At 41.1% G+C, this 20,976-nt stretch overlaps 1 protein-coding gene across 1 annotated transcript in view; it reads left to right on the plus strand.

Annotated features, from left to right (window-relative positions):
* GRHL2 (grainyhead like transcription factor 2) overlaps positions 1–20,976 on the plus strand; it is a 152,883-nt gene that overhangs the window by 124,629 nt on the left and 7,278 nt on the right. The window contains exons 12-16 of the mRNA XM_041470564.1: positions 7,153–7,311; positions 12,787–12,874; positions 12,961–13,100; positions 15,120–15,151; positions 16,257–16,351. Coding sequence (XP_041326498.1) covers positions 7,153–7,311; positions 12,787–12,874; positions 12,961–13,100; positions 15,120–15,151; positions 16,257–16,351 — 514 coding nt within the window. The remainder of the gene's footprint in view (positions 1–7,152; positions 7,312–12,786; positions 12,875–12,960; positions 13,101–15,119; positions 15,152–16,256; positions 16,352–20,976) is intronic.

Raw genomic sequence — 20,976 nt, forward strand, 5'->3', positions numbered from 1 at the left:
AATTGGCTTATGCATATTTATTTTGGGGTATTAAATATCTGATCTTTTAGGAGCTTGAACTGTAAATATATTGATAAAAGAGGATTCATGACGTGCTTTAGTGTTTGGCTATCAGGTATAAATCAGATTGTACCTGAAAGCTTATCACTTTGTCTGCACTACAGTGTTTCCCTCCCCACACACAAGTATGTGTACATGCTTGCTCCTGTTGGAAAGTGTTACAATAACTGGTTGCACTGGGTCTGGGGATTCCCATAGGATGCCCCTGAGGTGTTGGAAAGCTGTGGGTTCTGAGGCACGTCACTGAAGGCTGTTTTTTCTCCAGCAATTACCTCATCCTTGGAAGATGAAGAATTTCAAGGCATAATTACAGACTCCCTTTTCCTAAGCTTTTTGAATGATGATCTTTCAACTGCCTCCATTGTTTCTGTTCAGTATTATTTTCCATTTTCACCACAATTTCAAGATTAAAACTTAACCCCTTCAGAGGCACAAAAGCCTTTTTTTTTTCCCCAAGTCAGACTACCACACAACAGTTCTTTTCAGAAACTTAACCCCTTCAGAGGCACAAAAGCCTTTTTTTTCCCCAAGTCAGACTATCACACAACAGTTCTTTTCAGGGCCTCTGAGTTGGGATGTGATGAAGCACTCTGCTGGCCCTGGAAGAAGCAAAGAAAAACTTCTTGTTGGAAGTATACTGGGGAGTGATGTGGGAAATCAAACAGAAGTAGTAGAAATCACCTAACCAAATCTGCCTCTCCCTGCTGTGAAACTAAATCCCACATTTAGAAGATCTATCTTGAGCATCAGTTTTCTCACTTTCCTACTCCACCTGGATGGCAGCTAATTTAAAGCCATATTTCTCCTCATTTGAAGTCAGACTTTTCCTCTCACACACAGACAGAGCAGGCCTTCCCCTCGCAGCCCTTCAGGAAGAAGGTATAAGAGAATGGGTGTGGCAGTCAGAATCTGCCAGCTACCAGAAAGCCTGCTGAGGGCTGCTAAGGCAGCATCTCGTGTTGGGTCTTAGTGGAATAAACAGGAATCCAGAGGGTACAGGCAGAGGCCTCTCTGTTCTCCCAGTAATGTCAATGGAACTGGGCTGTTGGCTCCTATTCACCCCATGCTTGGTGCCTCATCTTCCAACTGCTGCTTGGCAGAACAAGTCAGTGGAAACAGAATCTTGTGCAGTGCATGTCAAAGGTGGAATAATCACACTATTGCTTTCTGTGAACTAAGGAAACAGCACCAAAGTCAGAAACACCACTCTGCTAGTGTTCTCTCTGCTGTGCCTGGTTGACAGCAGCAGTTGCCTTGCCTTCTGGCAGAGGAAAGTTAGTCCTGGCGTATCCTTACCCTTTCCTAGAACAGCATCCTTTTCTGCTGGGACTGTTTTCTAGAGGGGGCTTGTGGTTCAGAGTAGGATCCAGGGAAATGAGGGGAAGGCTCCATAGCTATGTCAAACTCAGTGCTTTCTTAAGACAAAAATATTGCTATAAAGGAGCAGGGGTAGGAAGAGAAGAACGGTTTTGTACAATCCCTCTTTTTTTCCCTCCCATATTTAATTCTATTATATACATGTAGCATTTATGGGTGAGGTGATTATTTGTCTCCCTTTGGTTGAATACAAATGCTGTGTTTGGTACTTTTAAAGGAGTTCTTTTTTAAAGATTATGAAACAAACAACAATTAACAACAACTGGCTGACTTTTTAACTATCTTTTAGAAGTGTCTTTATAATATGCTAGAAGATATGTAGTTGCCTTGCTGCTGCCCTATAGAAGATTTTGCTGCAGCATCTGGTGAGTGGACATAGTTCTAGTGGAGGCTCTTGAACAGACTCAGCTTCATTTCTGGTAGACATTCATCTGTCTGCTTGCAGTGTTAGCACTGGCAGAACTTAGTTTGCAAGAAAGATAGTTAAAGAGACAGAATTCTCTTGGTCAAGGAATAATATATTTGTCATAAGCCATACTACCTCCTTGAGATATGACTTCTCTCTGGTAGGTACTTGGCGTATTTAAATTGGCTATGATGGTGTTACTTCTGAAACAATTGTATATTTTTATGGAAAGTATTTTTTAGCCTTAAAATCAAGGATATTACTTCAATGAGCAGCTGCTAACAAAAAATGTCACTTTAAAGAGACAAGCAGTTTTCTGTGATATCAAGAGATTGCAGATTTCTGCTAAGCACTGCTACTTGGGCATGCAATAAACAGACATGTTTGTGGCTGTATTATTCAGGCAGGTGCTGGCAGATGAGTGAGGTGATTTCAGTGAGTGCAGGAGTTGTGTGCTGAACAGTTGTTGTGTATACTTGCGTGCAGTAACTGCCCTGCTATATTTAACTGAAATGTAGATCTTTAATCCAAAGTATGCTGAAGCCTCTGGGAACCTTTCCAGTTATTTAATGAGTTTTGGCATGGCTCATACAGTAATAAGCTGTTTTCAAAGAGTGACTGATTTGCAGGATTAGGTTCTTGGATATTGTGGGCCAAAGTGAGCTCCAATTCCAGTGGGTACAATAGTAAAGTCAAGCTTATAGAGCAGCACTATCTCTAGCAGTAATTTGTATTGTGGCAATCCATATTTCTTAAACATTGTTAGTGATACTTAGGAAGGCTTTGACTAGTATAAGATTTTTTTTTTCTTAATCGTGAATTTCCTTCTCAAGTTATATCAAATTTAATTTAATTAGGAAGGAAATTAACATCTTCTCTACTCTAAAAATGTAGGGGTTGAAGGAAAATATGCTTCTTTTTGGGGAGTTAGTAGCAGAAATTATGTAGGATTAGACTTGGCAGCTACTTTAATAGACCATGTCTGTGTGTGCAAGTGTGCATATATATATATATATGAGTGTATATATAGATGTGAGACATGCACACACACGTGTATATATTAGAGAAGAGTTAACCTGTGGTAGCACATAATGTTGAAATTCAGTGTATACAAATGGCTTGGTAAGTATGCATCTGGGATTCAAAGCAAATGGCATTTTTATGTAGTTGCCGGGGTGTGGTGTGGGTTGAGGAAGCTTCAAAAGAGTAGTGTAAACATTTGCTGGAGACATTTGTATTGAAATAAAACAAAGGTCTTACCTTTGTGTGGGATTTATAAGGTAACGGCTGGTAGGAGAAACTATAAACCCACACTTTCTGTGTATATGAGGAATGATAGGATTGATGTTAGTCATTTGAGAGACAAGTCAGTTAACTCTTTGTTGTTAGGGTCTGGAGGGAGGAACCTTTTGAAGCAGACTTTTAAGAGACCCGTCACCAGGGTTCTATGTATTGCCAGTATTCAGTAGAGAAATTGCTTTAAGTTTCTTATTTTGTGCCTCCCTTCTGCCCTTGGCAGTTTCTGAGACAATGGGAGCCAGAAATGTAAATAGTAATAAAAGGCTAATATTAGAAGTTTCGTAGCTGCAGACCTTTAGTGTATAAGCTGTGAGACCACAGCAAGAGTCATGTTAGCTGAATTAAATGATAAAAAGGGAAATGCACTTCTGAGCCTTGCTTTCCCCTAGGGCAGCTTACTGTGTTTGTGTCTTGTACATCCCTAATTATGCTGCAGTATTTAACAAACAGTAGTTCTCGTAATAGCAACTACACCGTGGAGGAGTAGTCCCCAAAAGATAGAGTGCTTTTTCTAGGCGTGCTCTATAACAAATAGAAGAGCTGTCGTTATCTTGGGCCACTTGTGAAACTTTCTCAGCACCAAATGTTTCTGTAAATTAGTATTTAATTGCCAATGGCATGCCTGAGCTGGAGACTAGATGGGTGGAACTCTGCCATTAATTGCTTTAATCTACTATATGCTGACATTAAAAAAAAAAAAAAAGACATCACTATAATGACAATTATACAATGTGTTCCAGATAGCAAAACATTGCTAAAATCCAGTTTGCACAGGAAAAAAAAAAAAAAAAAAAAGTTGTATCTGAATTTGGGTACAATCATACTAACTTTTATTAATACAGTTCAAAGACAAGTGTAGACAGGGCTTGGGAGGGAGACAGTGATTTCTCTTCCTGCTACTGTAATTTCTACTTAACTCTACACTTTCTAACCATGTTAATTCTATTATGCAAAATACCACAGCAAAGGAGATCTTAAATCTGGGTATCTTCTAAGAAAAGTAGAATAGCACTCCATTTTGTGGCTGCCCATGGAGTTGTTTTGCCCCTTGTCTCATCAAGAGTGGGAGTACATGCATTATGAACAGGAGCTGGAAAGAGAGGGAAGGTGAGAGTTGCAAAGGGCAAAGCAGGATGTGTTTGGACAAATGGCTGAAATCAGTGCTGCTCAGAGCAGATCACTGCTTTAGAGAGGTAGTTTCTGGGCAAACCAGGGGAGAGAGAAGGGAACTGTCCAGATGTTTCTTCAGGTCCTCTTCACCATAGCAGCCTGCTGCACTGGTGCAAATCTTTAATCATACAAAGAAGAAAAACCCTAAAATAAATAACAGAACCGATGCCCTCTTCCCCCTCTTCCCTTTCCCTCTGTACACCCCTTTGTTTTCCAAATCCAAAGTCAGTGTGTTGCTTTACAGGAAAGCTAACAGAACATTGCATGGAGACAGAAAATTTCCCCGGTGTCAACGATCTGTGTTAATTTGAATCCATGTGTCTGTCTGTGAGGTGCAAATGATATGACAGAAAGTGTAGTACACGTCACGTGCATGAATGTACAGTCATTGCTCCTCAGAGGGAGCCTGATGTATTACAGTGTCAGGACAAGATATTGAGTCTTGCAGCATCTATCTATTATTCATGCTGAATAATCTGTTATTGCTGTATGGGGACTCTTGAAACCATGAAGTCTGTCTTCCCCAGCCGTTCCTACTCTGCTCTGCGATTGTGGAGGCAGTGAAAGAGACGATGCAGCGTGTGTAGTTGATTAAGGTGGGACAAGATCTTTTTTGCTTCTCAGCTGAGTGTTCAGCAAGGGTGGAAGAAGTACAAACTGCTAGGTAGATGCAAAGCCTGCATGTCTTCTCATATTTGAATATACGTTTTAGAAAATTCTCTGTGTAGAAGTATGGGCTAAAATATAGAGAGACCAGATTCTGTTTTATGCTGGACTTCGTTCCACTACCGTGTGTTCACACACTTTAAACCATTACCCTGACACTATAAATGATTCTGAAGGCAAACGAAAATTCAGGCTGTCATTTTTCAAAGGTGCATTTGCTGTGTCTACACTTATCTTTGGAGCTGGAGGAGATCAACTTGTAATTTGAAACAGAAATAACACTATCAGCTTCAAAATCAGAGTTTCACCTAGGGCCTTTCCCTGCCTCCCTCTTCTGTCCACAGTTAAAGTTCAACTATTTCATTTGTAAATGCAGCTTTGTGATACAATCAGAAGCAGAGAGGAGGGGCCATTAGCTCAGTCAGGCAAACAAGCTGCTCTGGCTCCATCATAAAGACCCTGACTGTAATGTTAACTTCTGCCAGGAGGGTAAAGTATCCCCTACCAGCCCTGCTGGAGCCCTTCTTTTTATTTTCAGCTGTCTTTCTTGGATGTTGCATTCTTAGGGATGTTGCATTCTGGTTGCTCACCCTGTTGGTTTATTTTCCCTGTTTGTGGAATGGAGGGGAAGGAGGGGGGATGTCCTTCATGCTCTTCCTTCAGGAATACTCCCAGACCCCGGGAGCCTGCTGCCCTCCCCTCTGCCCAGTGAGGTGTGCATCAGATGTGTTTGAGAGACCAGTTTGAGATCTCTTCTTTCCTGAGTGTCCTTATTCTTCTGCAGCAGGTTTCACATCCTCCTGGTTCAGGAGTATGTACTGCTAGTGTTCTCAGTCCTTTTCCTTGGTTCACACTTTTGGGGTTTTGTTTTGTTTTGGTGTTTTGTTGTTGCTTTTTAAACTAAGGGCAAGTGAAAAGTAGAATCAGGTTGATAGACAATTGCCCCAAATTATTATGTAATGCACATATTCCTCATTGGGCTGAAAATTAGATTTTTAATCTAGTTTCTTCTCTGAGTTTTATGAATGCCATCCTCACTGAAAGCTATTGGTGGTATTTCAGTTCATAATGTTTGCTTTACATCAGAATAGTCCTTGGAAGGCTTTTTTGGTGGGAGACCCTCCTCCCAGGGCCTGTACAGATGACACACACCTTGTCCCATGGTGCCAATTGAGTTAATGAGAGGGAGATGATTAGTGGCTATCAGGTTGTAAGTTTGTGTTGTAGAAGGAGAGCAAGGGACCTGGATGGGCCACTAAGAGCGGGGCCCGATGATGCTTCTGAGTCCCTTCCAGCTCAGACGACTTTGTGACTCTCTGAATGCAGTCAAGTTATGTGGATGCTGTGTAACAAAGAGAACTTCTGAGAAGAGGAAGGGAGTAGTTTTTTAATATTTGAAAAATTCCTTCCCAGTTTGAAAGACAGGCTGTGATGGATCTTTAAAACTGAGGAAAGACTGTGAAGGGCCCTTAAAGTGAAACACAGGAGTATCTATTGATGGGATGGAGAAAGCAGTAGTGTCGATGAGAGTGTGAAGAAAATGTTTAAAATAGAAGAAAAGGGGTAGAGTTTATCTTTGTCCCACTGAATTTGAATGAGCTGTCAGATGAACAGGCCATACCTAAGGCAGCTGGAAAGGATGAAGCATGATGATCTGTATCAACAAATAGTGCAAACGTGCAGAACAGGGTTGTAGAGTGGAACAAGTAAGGGCTAAAGACCTGACATCCACATAAGGCACGTTTTAGGAGGTTTTATCTCAGATTGTCTGTAGTTAGTTCCCATGAATTAAGCAACTGTGAGCAGCTGGAGGATCTGAGTGCTCCTGGAATATATCTTTCATGGTCTGACTCTTCCAAAAAGAATCCAGTTCGTGTATTCTGAGCTCTGGTGTGAACCAAAGCAGGATAAGTTGGGAGAACCAAATGATTCACGTCAAATGTGAGCTTCTGATCCAAACTGAAACACCAATATATGGCTTTCAAGTCTGTTCTTCTCAGGGTGGGAGTGTCTTTGCTGGACAGAAGTGGAGAATAAATGTGTGAATTGCCAGAGTGTGCATCATAGCTGAATTAAAACCTTTTAATTTTATTTTCCCATTTCTTGTCATGTATTTCTGGAAGTTTAATTGTTGTTTGCACCACATTTTAAAAAGTAATCTCTCTGGCACACAGATTTTCATCACAGTGAATTGCTTGAGCACAGACTTCTCCTCACAAAAAGGAGTAAAAGGGCTTCCTTTGATGATTCAGATCGATACTTACAGCTACAACAACCGCAGCAATAAACCTATCCACCGAGCCTACTGCCAGATCAAGGTTTTTTGTGACAAGGTAAGTGCAAAGCACAGTTACCATGGATGAAGGAGGAATCTTGTTAGGCAGTTTATTGTTGCTGTATTTTAGACCTAATTAAATGCTGGTTCTTTCCTTAAAGAATTGTATTTCATCATAGCATTTGGTCCGTGTGGTATCACAAATCAAACTGATTATAATGTAATTATTTTACTGTTTTGCAGTCTTTTTGGCCCTGATTCCTCAGCTTGTAAGCAATAGTTGAACTGTTTAAGGACAGCATGTTATAGGTCATGATTATGGAATGTCAAAAAAGTAATAGAAAGTGCAAATGCTAATATATCTCTATTTGGAGGGTCAGTGCTGATCACAGGCTCACTCACATAAGTGGCAGTCTGCTGATGTCATCCCTTCTAACTGACAGCCAGGATAGAGAGCAGGTAAACTTCATGTCAGTTTCTCTGACAGAAAAAAATGCACTTTTCAGTGAGAATCTGCTAGGCTCCCTTTTATGATGCAGTGAAAACCAGCAAATTCCAGTGACACAGCTGATGGGTTTTCCTTAGCCATTCCCAATTTGTAATTCAGTAACTATTTTTTGTGTGTGTTCACACCCTCTTTAGCAAAATTTTGGGTTTTTGCTGTAGGTATGACTGCTCCTCTGTGGAGACTAGTAAGATGTTTCAGTGCCCAGACATAGGTCATGCCTGAATGAATTAGACAGTGTCATGGTCAGCAGTGTATATCACCAGGCAGAAACAGCTGCTCAGAAATGTCAGTGATGATTCTTCAAAGAGGGTGCAACCACTTTTCAGCTTTGTTTAGCATCTGCCAGCTGATTACTTTCTCCATGCTGAGAAACACCTTTCATAGGGGAGCTGATGCCTGGATTCTAGTCAAGGTTCAGGGATTCAGAAGCCTACATCTATTTAAGTGACTTGGAAATTTATCCAAATTAGTCTTGCCATCCTACAAGTGGGAATAGAAAGACAAAAGGCCATGCCCCAGGCAAAACATAACATTAACTTTTTAATGGAAAGGGTAAGAGTTCAACTGTTTCAGGTCTCTGTGTTGCTGCTCCTTCCCCCTTTTCAGTTCATTCCCTTGTTGCTGTTTTGACAACGACATCTTGAGGGCTAATCAGTCAGTTGTGTTAGTGGAGGAAAATCTTTGGAAGTAATGAATGTAAATGTATGCACTAACGTCTTCTTACAGCCAAAATGCTATGCTTTTAATTGTAACTTTGAATGTCAGATATTGAGAGATTTGAAGCTACAGCTGGATCTTAAAAGCTCAGTAAATATCAAAGTAACAAGTAGTTTTCATCTACCTGTTTCTGAAGAGCAATTAGAAAAATTTGAATTATTTTAAAAAAAGGAAGGCAATTCAGAGCACAAACTCATCAAGGGCAACCTCTAGATACAGCTGGTGGAGAATTTGAATAATACACGTTCATTGCATCCATTGGCTTAATTGGAGCTTCAAATAGCCAGACCGAAAAGCAGGAAATGAATGTTGAGTCTATTAATCAAAACTGTCTCAAAGTAGAAGGAAAGATCACAGGGGTAGTTAAAGTGTTATACACATCAAAAATGTATTAGAAATGGGAACTGAAGGGCTCAAGGGTATTGATAATAGGCTAGATGTGTGTTTAATATAAATGTATACACACATGTAGAGCTTTTTAAGTTAATGTGGGTGTGAAAGTGACTTGAGCAAATGAAAATTATCGAGGTCAATGCACATGACAGTTTGTGCTAATTGGCACTTGGTAAGAGACAAATTCTTGCTTCTCCCCAAACTTATGCTGTCAGATCTTTACCAACATCCCTTTGTCACAGGGCTTTTGGAAGTAAATAAATGTTTGGAGAAGTTCCACTTGCTGGTGGCACTGGGAAAATTCATTGTGCTCAGAGGAAGGTAGCTGGTGTGGCTGGGTATCCTCATCTTTCCAAGGTGTCAAAATAAACCCCTGGCTTTGGTTAAGGTGGTGCTAAATGGTTCAGTTTCTCTTGCTAGCCTGTGGCTCTCCCCACAGTGACATGGACAAAGCTTGCTGCCTCCTTGGGAAAGGCCATGAAGCTGAGACTGTTATTTATTGCCCACCTCCTTGTCATGATGAATTGAAGAGGTACTATAGGAACATAAAAAAACCACCCAGCAGTCATGTAATGATCTTTATATATTCTGAAAGTGTGAACTGCACTGTTATGCCCCAGTCTGACAGCCTCAAAGAGAAGCTGATGACAAAAGTACCTGATTTATTACAGTCACCTGGCCTAGTGGAACTGCACAGTAAATTCCTCCTCCCTAAGTATGAAATGTTTCTCATTCTGGTACATGAAAGAAGAAGAAGAAAAAATGTTTCTGTGCCTGAGATGTTATTAAAAATGTTTCTTTCTGTAGTGGTGGTGCCTCTTTAGGACCAGTGAGTGTATTTGTATATTCACTTGGATAAATCACAGGTGGAGGTGTCCAGTTTTTAAGACCATTCACTGACAAATTAATGTCTTGTAGCTGCAACACAGCATAGCTGTTGTGGAGAGAGATATCTTTAAAGAAATAAAACTGCATTTAGCTAAGTGGTACATATTATGTATATATCAGTATTTATTCTGGCAATTCCTTGATTTTAATATTAGTTTACATATAAGCTAGAGAGCAACACCAACTCACATCCAGTATGTGCTTTGTGACATAAATGTATGGAGATAAATGCTGCAAAGGCTGTAAATGTTACTTAACAAATTAACTTTACCATACTCCTTATTTGAGTCTATACTCCCTATTTGTCATCCAATCTTTTGTCCATGTTTGTTTTTCAGTAAGCAATCTTCAAAGCATTTGTTACAGTCCACATCTTGTTTTGTCAGTGGTAATTCTCTGCCTTGCAGTCATCAGAGCAGATCACTGATGCTGCATTATAAGAATATCTAATTTTTATCCCTTAAGTAGGTTGTCAGGGAAACTTGCTACCAGGCCTATTTATATTTATATATTGCACAGTGCTTTAGCCACTGTGTATGAAAGAACTGGGACTTCAGAGCTACTTGATTTTCTATATGTGATTATCTTTGCTGAAAAGAAACAGAACTTGACTTGGCAAATACCATAACATTGATCCAAAATAAAATAAATTAATCCAAATTTGTTTAACATTAAAAAATACATGTTTTTTGAAATATGTGCAGTTGTCACATCCTTGTTTTTGGTGCGGAACATCACAGAGAAAATGGACTATCATAGAGTATTGAGCAACTCTAATTGCCTATTAATCTTCAGCTTTGGAGAGAGCTTCTAGTTCCAGGCTAAAGCATTCCACATCTCATTGGGCAGGCACATAGACATCAGCCTATCAGCCTATGTCTGTGTGCCTGCCCAATGAGATTTGGAATGCTTTAGCCTGGAACTAGAAGCAAGAGTACACGTGAGCATCAGAGTGGTGCAAGACTTAAGTTTAAATGAGTTGAAGGATTAGGAAGAAAATACTTTGAATCACCTGAAATTTGAAGGCTGCATTTTGTTAATGATTAGTAGCAGAAGTACTCCTTGCATTTATACAAAGCCCAGATATCAATGAAAAAATTAAGAACTCCTTTCATTATTTCACTGGTCACAGCATAGTTTATAGTCCCCAGTAGGAGGGTCATTTCTTCTGTCCTGAAGAGATGTGCAAAGTGTGGTTTATTAGGTATGTGTCACATGGCTCAGCTGTCAAAACTATGCAGCAGAAATGCTCTAGTATGCAAAAATAATTTTGTGGTCTCATCCTGTAGGCTTGACTGGCCCCTGCCGTGTGCCATGTGGGCTGCTCCAAGCTCAAAGGGCTAGTAGGTAATTTTGTGGGTATTGCAGGTGCCACTTTTGTGAAGTGGCTGTGGCACAAATAAACACTGGTGGATGGGAATGACTGCCCAGCTCAGGGATTGCCTGCACCCCAGAGATCTTGGGGTGTGTTGCCTTGAATGAATGAATGAAGAGAAAGCTGTGAAGTGTCACCAAGTTCATGGTTACAAGGAATATTACAGAAAATCAGTAAAACATGTATTTTTTATTATGCATAAAAGGCTGAATCCTCCTCAGTTTCTGCTTTCCTGAGAGGAAGCTCACTCTTGCTGCTGTGTATGAAATACTTTGGTGGTTCATCCCCTTCCTTGTGAGCAGCAGAGTGGCAGCACTGAGTGGTAGGCAGGGCTGTGGCCACCTGGCAGAGCCCTTTGTGCAGCACAGGTTTCTCAGGATGTGCTTTTTGCTGAACAGTGACTGGGATGTGTATTTTTGCTCCTTTCTTAGAAAGAACAGGTGGCTTTAAAGGCCACTTAAAATTTTGGTGAGTGCACAACTCTGAATCTCTTGGCTTCTGTGGTTGAGGTTGGTGAGTGACAGCTGGACTGGGATCTGATCTGGAGGCAGTGTTTCTGTTTGACACATTCATGTTTTCCTAAAGAGCTATTTCTTCCTCCAGCTCTTTCAGCCTCTGGAAATCTACTGATAGATCACAGCCAGGAGTACATCTTTCCTTGCACTCTTTCTAAACTTGGTTCATTGACTCATGTGTGAATTTTACCATCTTGGGTGGGTGGTTTTTGCTTTCCTTACCTCCCTCCTCTCCCCTTCTATTCAAGAAACTTCTAATTTTAATTTGGAAAAAAAATCTGTAATCTTGCATGCCAACTGTCTGGGAGCATATGGATCTTCATTACCCTTCACAGTGTGATAGGTATTATTTATAAAGTAAATTAGGAGAACTTCAAAGGAGGTGTTGCTGCTTTTTATGTCAATAACAAGTTTTATTTTTTAAACTTGTTGAGAGTGTATTTACATAACAGAAGCCTGCAACTTCCCAGGAGTTCCTGGTGCCTAATAGGGCAGTGCTACATTGCTTTCCTATTTCTGGAGAGCTTCTCCCAGTTTGAAATGCCTGTATTTTTCTGTAAGAACCCTTGCAATGTTGGCAAGCTGTCAGCACAGCCTTTTTGGACTGTCAGTTCTCAAAGGCTCTGCACAGCTGGCTACAGTGCAGCAATGCTACCCCCAGACAAAGTGGGTGGAGGAGAGTTTAGGGAAGACCTCAGCACAGACATTATGTAAAATGATAGCAATCCTGCAGGTGTTTTATGCCATTACATACACAAAATATTTGGCCTGAGCACTCTGTCCATTGCAGAGACACTGGGCTTGGAATGCCCTTTGCACAAGCTGTGCTGGCATCAGTCCTGCTACAGACTGCATACTGCCTGTCCTGGCTCCTCCAAACCAACATGTGGATTTGTTCTCCTTGCTGTCTGCAGTCCTGGGAGCTACTGGATGTGCCAGCTGAGTCTCAGGCACAGGTGATCCTGCAAAGCCTGGTAACCTTCCCAACAGACTGGACAGAACTGTCTTCAATGAAATGACCAGTTTCTCTTTTAGCATTTCTGTGTGTCTGATGCTGTAGTTCCAGGCATTGCAGAGTACAGTGCTCATGGTGGTTCCTCTTTGGATAATACCTATGGATTGTCTTTTTTGTATCAGGGAGCAGAAAGGAAAATCCGAGATGAAGAGAGAAAGCAGAACAGGAAGAAAGGCAAAGGCCAGGCATCCCAAGCCTCATGTAATAATGGTGAGTGAAGTGGTCCTTTCTGGTCTGGGGCTAAATCAGGCTTAACATGTCTTCTTTCACAACCCTGTGCTTTGTGATCCACCTAGCAGCTGAAGGGAAGCTGAGTGCACTCCCTCTGCAGAAAAAGAGTGATATCACCTTCTTCAAAACAATGGCTGACCTGGATTCCCAGCCCGTTCTCTTCATACCGGATGTTCACTTTGGAAACCTACAAAGAACTGGACAGGTAGGAAATGATGAGATGAGCAGGTGCCCACTTGCTGCTTGGCTGCCTCTGCTCTGGGGCAGGTTTTAGGGAGATAAATAACTGTTCCTGGGGGCCACTTGTTTCACTTGTTTCAGCTCTCATTTTGGTAAATGCAGTTTTTGCACATCACTTATAGAGGACCTTACAAGAGACAAGTACCTTTCTGAGTTCTGGGTTCGAAGGAGTTTATACTTCTTTGACAACTGACTAGTTTGGTTTTGTTACAGTTCTGTCATTCTTTTGCTTTCAAGTATAAGGCTGATTTGTGACTGAAACACAATCTGGTTTTGAGTGCACTCTTTGGCTTGGTGAAATGAAGTGCCACCTTGTGGTAGCAGAGATCCCCCTCCCTGTCAGAGCTGAAAACACAAAGACCAAGCTCTTATCCGTGTAGAAAGGTCAAGAGTAGGGTCAGTAAACACCACTACCCATTTTCTGTCGGCATCACGTAGAGATGTAGAAATTTCTTGAAAAAAATATTTTCACTCTTCCAGGTAAAACTCCATCATACTAATGTTAATACTCAGTACTGGCCGTTATTATCATTAGTAAACATAAGGAAGTCTTTCCTGACTTGGCTATTTTCTAGTTTATCACCTGCTGGGAAGTTGAAAACCTGAACTGGAGGGTCAGCTCTGACAACTTTGTTACTATGAACATGTTAACATCTCAGGGAGTAGAATGAAACATTTATGCATATGTTTATAAAGACAAATAGTTGATGAGGAAATTTAATATGCATCTTGCTGGAAAATACTAAAATGACAAAGATTAAATGAAACTGAGTGTTGGAATTGTCAGTTATTTTGAAGCAGGGAGAATTGTGGTTGAGCAAAGCACAAAGAGCACAGACGTTGTAATCACAGCTGTCACGGGCTTACTCTCCCAAACTGGAAAGCCGCCCACTCACATATCAGTGCTGGGTACCTTCTGTCCTCATGGCTTTCAAACCAAAATGTGGATTTGTTTCAAAACAGGAGGTGGTGGAAACATTCCTTAGTATATATAATCCTGTAAATAATTTTCTAAACTGACTGGAAGATATCCCCTTTTCCTAGCTCTCAGGCAATGTTCAGCCATGTTTTTTATTGCTGTAACCCATAGTTACAGGCCTCAGCTTTGCACACACACACACACCTCTGAGCTATTTTCATTGCACAGTTTCAGAAGTGAAGGCTCCCAGTGAGAGCTGAGTGTGCTCTGAGTGTCTTGCCAGCCCCAGTGCTGGAGGCCTGCCTGGGATGCCCTGCCCTGCCCAGCAGGAGCAGCTGCGGTGCCCTGTGCCCCCGGCCCGCGCTTGCACCGCAGCTCAGCAGCTGCAGGGCTGGTGCACTTGTTGGTGCAGACCTGCAGTGTGGGAATGTTGTGAGGAGTTTGGCTGACTGTTCTGTAAAGTGTTGGACAAGAGACTGTGATTTTATACCTCCCCTGCTACTGTCAGCTGCATTTGCTGCTGTTGTAAATTTGGTCCTGGTGACTCTGAGCTACGTGGATTTACACAAAACTGGACTTGGGCTTCTACCCACAGCCTGTGCAACAAATGTTCAGCTGTACCTTTAGTAATTGTATTTCCATTAGGCCTGAAGTTTAATCTTGTTCTTTATAGTTTAATTAGATTTTCAGACAGTATTAAATACATACAAAAGCTTTTGAGTGTTGTGGCTTAAACTGTATTAGGGTTTATTTAGGTGAGTAGCAATCTGGTTTAGAGGATTGTAAAATAATTGGGAAAATGATATAAAGCAGGGAAGAGGGTAATGTCTCTCAAATAAACTTTGATGTATTTCCAGTAGATGGTATTCAACAGCAGTTTCTCTAAGCCACTCTTCTTCCAGATAACAGTTAGAACTAGAGGTGTTTGTGCTTTTTAGGAGGAAAAGTATTTTTAACATATGACAAACTGCAAAACACTTGTTGTCTTTTCTCTCTTTTGAAGTTATTCTGTTAAGCAAGTGCCTGAGTTTTGGGAATAATTGGTTTTTATTTCCATCCTTCTAGGTTTACTATAATACAGATGACGAGAGAGAAGGGTAAGATATTTATTGTTTCACAAGCTTTGCAGTTAACAGTTTAAACTCAAAGAAAGTTGATACAAAATACGAAATCAGATAAAACTGACCCCTTTCTTCCCCTTCCCTCATGTTCTTCCGTGTAAACTGCTTGCTTTTTATGTCTGTATTTTAATACATTTCCAAGTAAAAGAGTCCTAAGATTTCGTACAGGGAGAGGACAATATATATGACAATGAAGTGCCATCTATGTCGGCATGAGAGTTCTCAAATAATTTAAAAAACTGGAATTTTTTGTTGAAGCACTGAACTTCACTGCATTCCTGAAAGCTGTTTAGCAGTGCATACATGTGCATGCAACAAATACAGGAACTGCAGACAGAATGGCCAAGTGCCAGAAGAGAAAGGCAGAAAGAGAAGAGAGAACCTGGGAAGGACAAAGGTTGGAAATGGGAGTACCCCCATCCGACTTTGGAGGGACTGGAAGAATTGATGAAAGTCCCTCTGATAGTTAGAGGTGCCATGAAATAAGGGTTTTAATATGGGCTGCTGAACTTCAGCCCACACTGTGTGCCAGTCCCATACTTTTGCAAGTTGCCTGAATCCCCAGGTGAACACCCTGAAGTCTGAGATTCTGGACTAACATAACTACACTCCCATAAATCTGCAATTCTAGTGACCTGTGCTAGGGAGTGGCCAAGCACCTGCAGTCAACACTGATTTGAAAACATGAGGCCCTTTTTATTTCTTTTTGAAACTAATGATCTTCATAAGGCTTCCAGTGGAATTTGAGAAACACAGGGGTGTATTGCATCAAGCAATAACCACCCCCCTTCCCTCAGTATTTAAACAGTTGAGGGCCTTTGGGGTTTTCAAATTAGTGTGTAACATTGGAACATATTTTCCTGTCACCTGTCCCAGACAGTCAGTCTTGGCAATTTAAGAGGCCTGGATAGTTCAGATAAGCATCAAAAGCTAAATCCTTGCAGTTTCTGCTTTTGGTGCTACTTGAGTAGCTAGTGGGTGTTTTTGCCAGAGTACAAGGTGAGTCATGACTTGCTGTTGTCTCCTCTTCTGCTGTGAGCACGGTTTTATTGTGACATGGTCCCTGTTTTGTGTATTCTAGTAGCAGTGTCCTGGTCAAAAGGATGTTCCGGCCTGTGGAGGAAGAATTTGGTCCTTCCCCTTTGAAACAAATCAAAGAAGAAGGTCTGAAAAGAGGTAACAATCAGTTCTTAGCAGTTAAAAATCATTCTGTGGAACTCAAACCCTCAAGCTGGGAAGGGCAGGTGTGGTTTGGACAAAGTCAGTTGTAGAATGCTAGTGCAAATATGGGTAGATGGGAGAAGAGATCTTTGCATCTGCAGTCTATAAGGAGGCATTTTAACAAATGCTAAAAATTACTTAAAGAAAAAAAAAGGACTGTGCTTTCTCAAGAAGGGATCAGGACACAAGTGTGTAGAAAAAACTAAGAAAGTTTCTTGGCTCTTGGCCAAGCTTCAAAGTTTATGAAAGTTCTAGTAGCAAATCTATTTAATTTTTGCTCATCTTTTCTGTTCTATCTGAAATTACAAGCAAATATGCAAGATGCATTGGGTCAAATACAGAGACGTTAAACAGGCAAGCTCCTGCTGGCTGCAGACTTAGATTGGGTAGAATAAAATCAGAAATTTCCTACCCCATTAGAAATATAACAAGGAGAGACATCTTCCAGCAGATGTAACTGAATTGTTTAAAGGTTTGTTTCCCTTATCTGTTTTTGCTGCCCAGGTGGGTATTACTACAGTTGTAGTTGAACTTTATAGAAGTGACTTCCCACATTTGCAGAGTTTATCTGTTGGTTAGGGTGGTCTGCTTGAACCAGGGGAACCATAGAAGATTATAGGATGGAGACTGATATCTTCTTGAAATAAATGTGAATATATGATTCTTTTAATTAAATCTTAAATTAATTATGTGAGGTTAGCACTGACCATGGATTTGCATTTGGTTGACTCAAGACCTTGGCCAAATTCACTTTATCAGGGCTCTATCAAGCAGAAGATGACAGCCATGAGGGCTACATAAAGAACTATCATTTCCTACAATTTCTCTTGGGTTTCCCAGCTGGAAGCCTAGGAAGTTGCCTGCAAGGAGGTATTGGTTTGCTTTGATTATTCCTGTTCTTTGCTGCAGTTAGTTGTTTTGATATTATTCAGGACTTGCAAGCATTTCAAGGGTAAGATTAGAAAGAAAAAAAAAATTAGCTGGTGGCAAAACTGTGTAAAATTAATAAATCCAGGAGAGGCACAAACCAGAGAAACTGGAGGATGCTTTCTTCACATCCCCTTCCTGTTCAGTGTTTCTCTCATCTTGGACTGTGCTGGCTGGAGGCCAAGGCTTTTCCAGTGTGGCCTTTGCCCTGGTGAACTTCCTGCCATCCGGAGCCTTGCATCTGGGATCATGCTGATGGCGTGCAGCTCAGCTGAATCTACCCATTTGATCATGCTGTCTTTGCCAGCGGATTCACTGGGTATTAAAATGTTTGAGGTTTTTTCCCCAGCATTGCCATATTAGAAGCTTCTTTTCTCAAGATTTATTTGGTACAGCAGAATCAATAACTCCTAGAGAGTAGGTGTAGATGGGGTGTAGGTGTAATGTTTGAGAGGGAGCAGGTCTGATATGTGAAAATATACATTGAAATATGCATTAAAAGCAATGTAATCCCAAGGTGTCTTATTGGCAGAGCAGTGCAGGTAAATAGCAGCCAGTGAGGTGTCCAAGCTCCACTGAAGAACTGAAGTGGAAGTGTGTGACCTCACCCCTGCCTTCTGGACCTACTTGTAACATTGTCTGGTGGAATTAAAAATATTAAGAGGCAGCCTTCAAGAGAACAGGTCTGAAGGGATTTGCAAGCACTGTTCATATTCTCACTCAGGTAGCTGCCTCAATTATTCTTTCAACTCCATGACCTCTAAGGGAAGTCCAAGTGCCCAACACAGAAATGTGAAGTATGTTAATCTGTACCAAATGTGCATCACAGCTAGTTACTTGGCTAGACTTGGTTTTTTCCTGTTTTGAGTTCTCAGTAAGTTTTAAATTCACTTTCCCTTTCAGATTTCATAGGGAGTTTACCGTTAATTATAAATCCAGCAGCCGAATTACAGATCAGGTGGATTTCCAGTCCTGTAGTTCTCAGTTTCAAGAAAGTAAATTTTTTGTGTAGCTTTTGTCTTTTAGGAAAGTCATGTTAAACTACTCTGAAACATTTTGGATTCATTGCAGTCAGAGGGTTGAGAGCCATCCAAGGGAATTTCTGCCTGGGCAATGACGAAAACTCCAGATGTGAGAAAGGAAAGTTAAATTACAGCTACCAGCCCTTCTTTCTTTGACTAAGATGTACCACATCTTTATCCAGACACTACTTGACAGAGACTGTAGTCATTGTTCATAGGGTGCCAGTCACAGCACTGGTAGTGCCCAGGCTCAGGCCTTCCTAATGCCCCAAGTCTTACTGACTCATTGTGTCCTTAGTTTCATTTTTCCTCGTGTATGTTGTTAACAATTCTAAAAGAGGTATCTAACATGGTTCTTCTGCATTCACACATAAACCCTCAATTTGGTGGCCTGGCTTCCAGAAGTCTCACTAGTGCAACAACATCCCTTGCCTTGAGCAAAGGCTGTTTGCCCCTCTGCAATTTGGTGTGTTGGGGCTATTTCTTAAGTAACTGAAGACAAATTTATCTCCCCCCATCTTTTGCAATTCTTTTTAACATCTAAAGAATATTAAGGTCTGCAGTAGTTTTCAGTGCTGGCAAGAAGGTTAAGGACTAAGACTAGGGAGTAGATCAGACAAATCTGAATTTATCTTGTAGCTTTCAGGCAAAAATAGCTCATTACCTTGTACAAGATTTCCCCATTGTTCCCCTCCAAATCTTGTAATTTGTACTGTTTAGTGTGAGTCCATCTAGATGCTGTGAATGTGATGACAGTAGGATCAGAGGACATGAGTTGTGTTACATGGTCACAGTCATGCAGTGGCAATGCTGCTGCTGAGCCCAGTGGAGCCTTTGCAGCCCTCTTCGCTCCCCTCTGGCTGTGCCTCCTGCTGTGGCCATCTCTCTGCTGCTCTGCCAGCATGAAGGCTTGTGGGGCTGCATTGTACACTGAGGCAGGGATCTGATCTGTCTGAAGAATAACAACTCAAAAAAAGGGTTGTTTTTTCACTCACATCTGCTGTTTGAGAGAGTTTGTCATCCAGGAAAATTCGTTGAGATGAGCCAGAATAAGAGGGTGTAAGGACAGGGATGAGACAGGGGCTTCCTAAGGCATCACTGTCACCACAAGTCATTTGTGGAAGAGTGCTCTACTGAATCAAAGCCAGGAGTTTCACACCTGTCAGGGTAAAGAAAAGCCTAACAAGCCCCCTTGTGCTTACTAATCCTGTCTCTCTGTGTGTATAATGTTGCCTGGCACACCAAGCACAACAGATGTAAAGCTCAGCACCGGGATTGTGTAATGTACCCAAGTTTAACTTTGGGCCAAGTGATTATTTTTTTTTTCTCCTTTCAGATATATTTGTAACTCTTAAGGCTGGTAGAGCTCCAGATGTTTGTAAAGCCAGGAGTTACAGGACAACCCTCTAGTCACAAGGAAAATGTTTACTAAGTTAATATAAGTGTTAGTACTGGTAAAATTAGTCCATTGAGTGAGAGCTTGTTCATGCAACTAAACATATCAGGCATGGTAAAATTTAACTCCTGGTGTGGAAATTTTAAAAATTTTTTGTATTGACAGTTTAAGTTGTGACCCAAAGTTGTCTCTGCTTCTAACTCCATTAAAACGATGTTCTCAGGCCAGGCCCCAAAGAGTTGCTAAAATACAGGTGAAAAGGATGTGGCTCTGCATGCTGTGGTTGCAGTTTCGTGGCTCACATTTTTGAATTGAAGATGCAAAAAACCCAACATTGTCCTGCATGTTTGGTTTTTAGGCCAAGTGAGGGAACTGAACTACCCATTATTTTTTTTCAGTAATTTCAAAACTTGGGCAAAGAAGCTACAATTCTCCACAAGTGGGCCCGAGTCCATCCTGCTAGAGTCTTGGCCTGAGAATTAATTTCTACACAATTACTTCTATATGAATCTTTTGGTTCATCTGCTCGTCATCTATTGAGTTACGTGGTGAAGATCTCTTGGACCATGAGAATTTGTAGTTTCAAAAGATGCCCTTTTCTATCTACCCCCCAAAAAAAAAGGGTTACCAATGTAATTTGTCTCACAGACATGACAGTGCATGTGTGTTTTTATTTCATGTGCAGCAGTGCTATTTGAAAAGTCAGTTCATTTAGGAAACAAAATATATTGCAGAACATCTTACTCAACCTGTTACTTATCAGTCGTGTGAGATGATGCCTAAAATACTTTCCTAGTGTCTATGCTTATATGCTTTGTACCTGTCTGCTTTGCTTCTGCCATGTTATAGCAAGGTTCCTCCATTTATCTGTACAAGTGTGAAGAAAACAAAAGCTAAAGAGGGCAGGGCACTGTGCCTGTGGACAGCTAGCAGCTAACATCGGAGGGAGGAAGAGGAACAGAGATGGCATTTGGGTACCTAAGCAGGTGGGCACACTGGTAAATGCCTGCCTGCCAGCTGTGCTCTTGAATGTCTCCCCTGTAAAGTCTCAAATTACTTTGAATTCATTTTTCTCAGTGTTTATTTTCATACTGATCAGGCCATTTGCAGTCATCTGCATGGTAATGTCAGAGACAACTATTTCTTTACCTTTTCTTTGATTTTGCTTTCAAAGGCACAGCTAAAGGCAACCCAGATTTGCCTTTTTTCAATGTCCTTTCCAAGCCTTTTAGATG

The sequence above is a fragment of the Pyrgilauda ruficollis genome, unplaced genomic scaffold, assembly GCF_017590135.1.
Source record: "Pyrgilauda ruficollis isolate IOZ18807 unplaced genomic scaffold, ASM1759013v1 scaffold25, whole genome shotgun sequence".
NCBI lineage: Eukaryota > Metazoa > Chordata > Aves > Passeriformes > Passeridae > Pyrgilauda > Pyrgilauda ruficollis.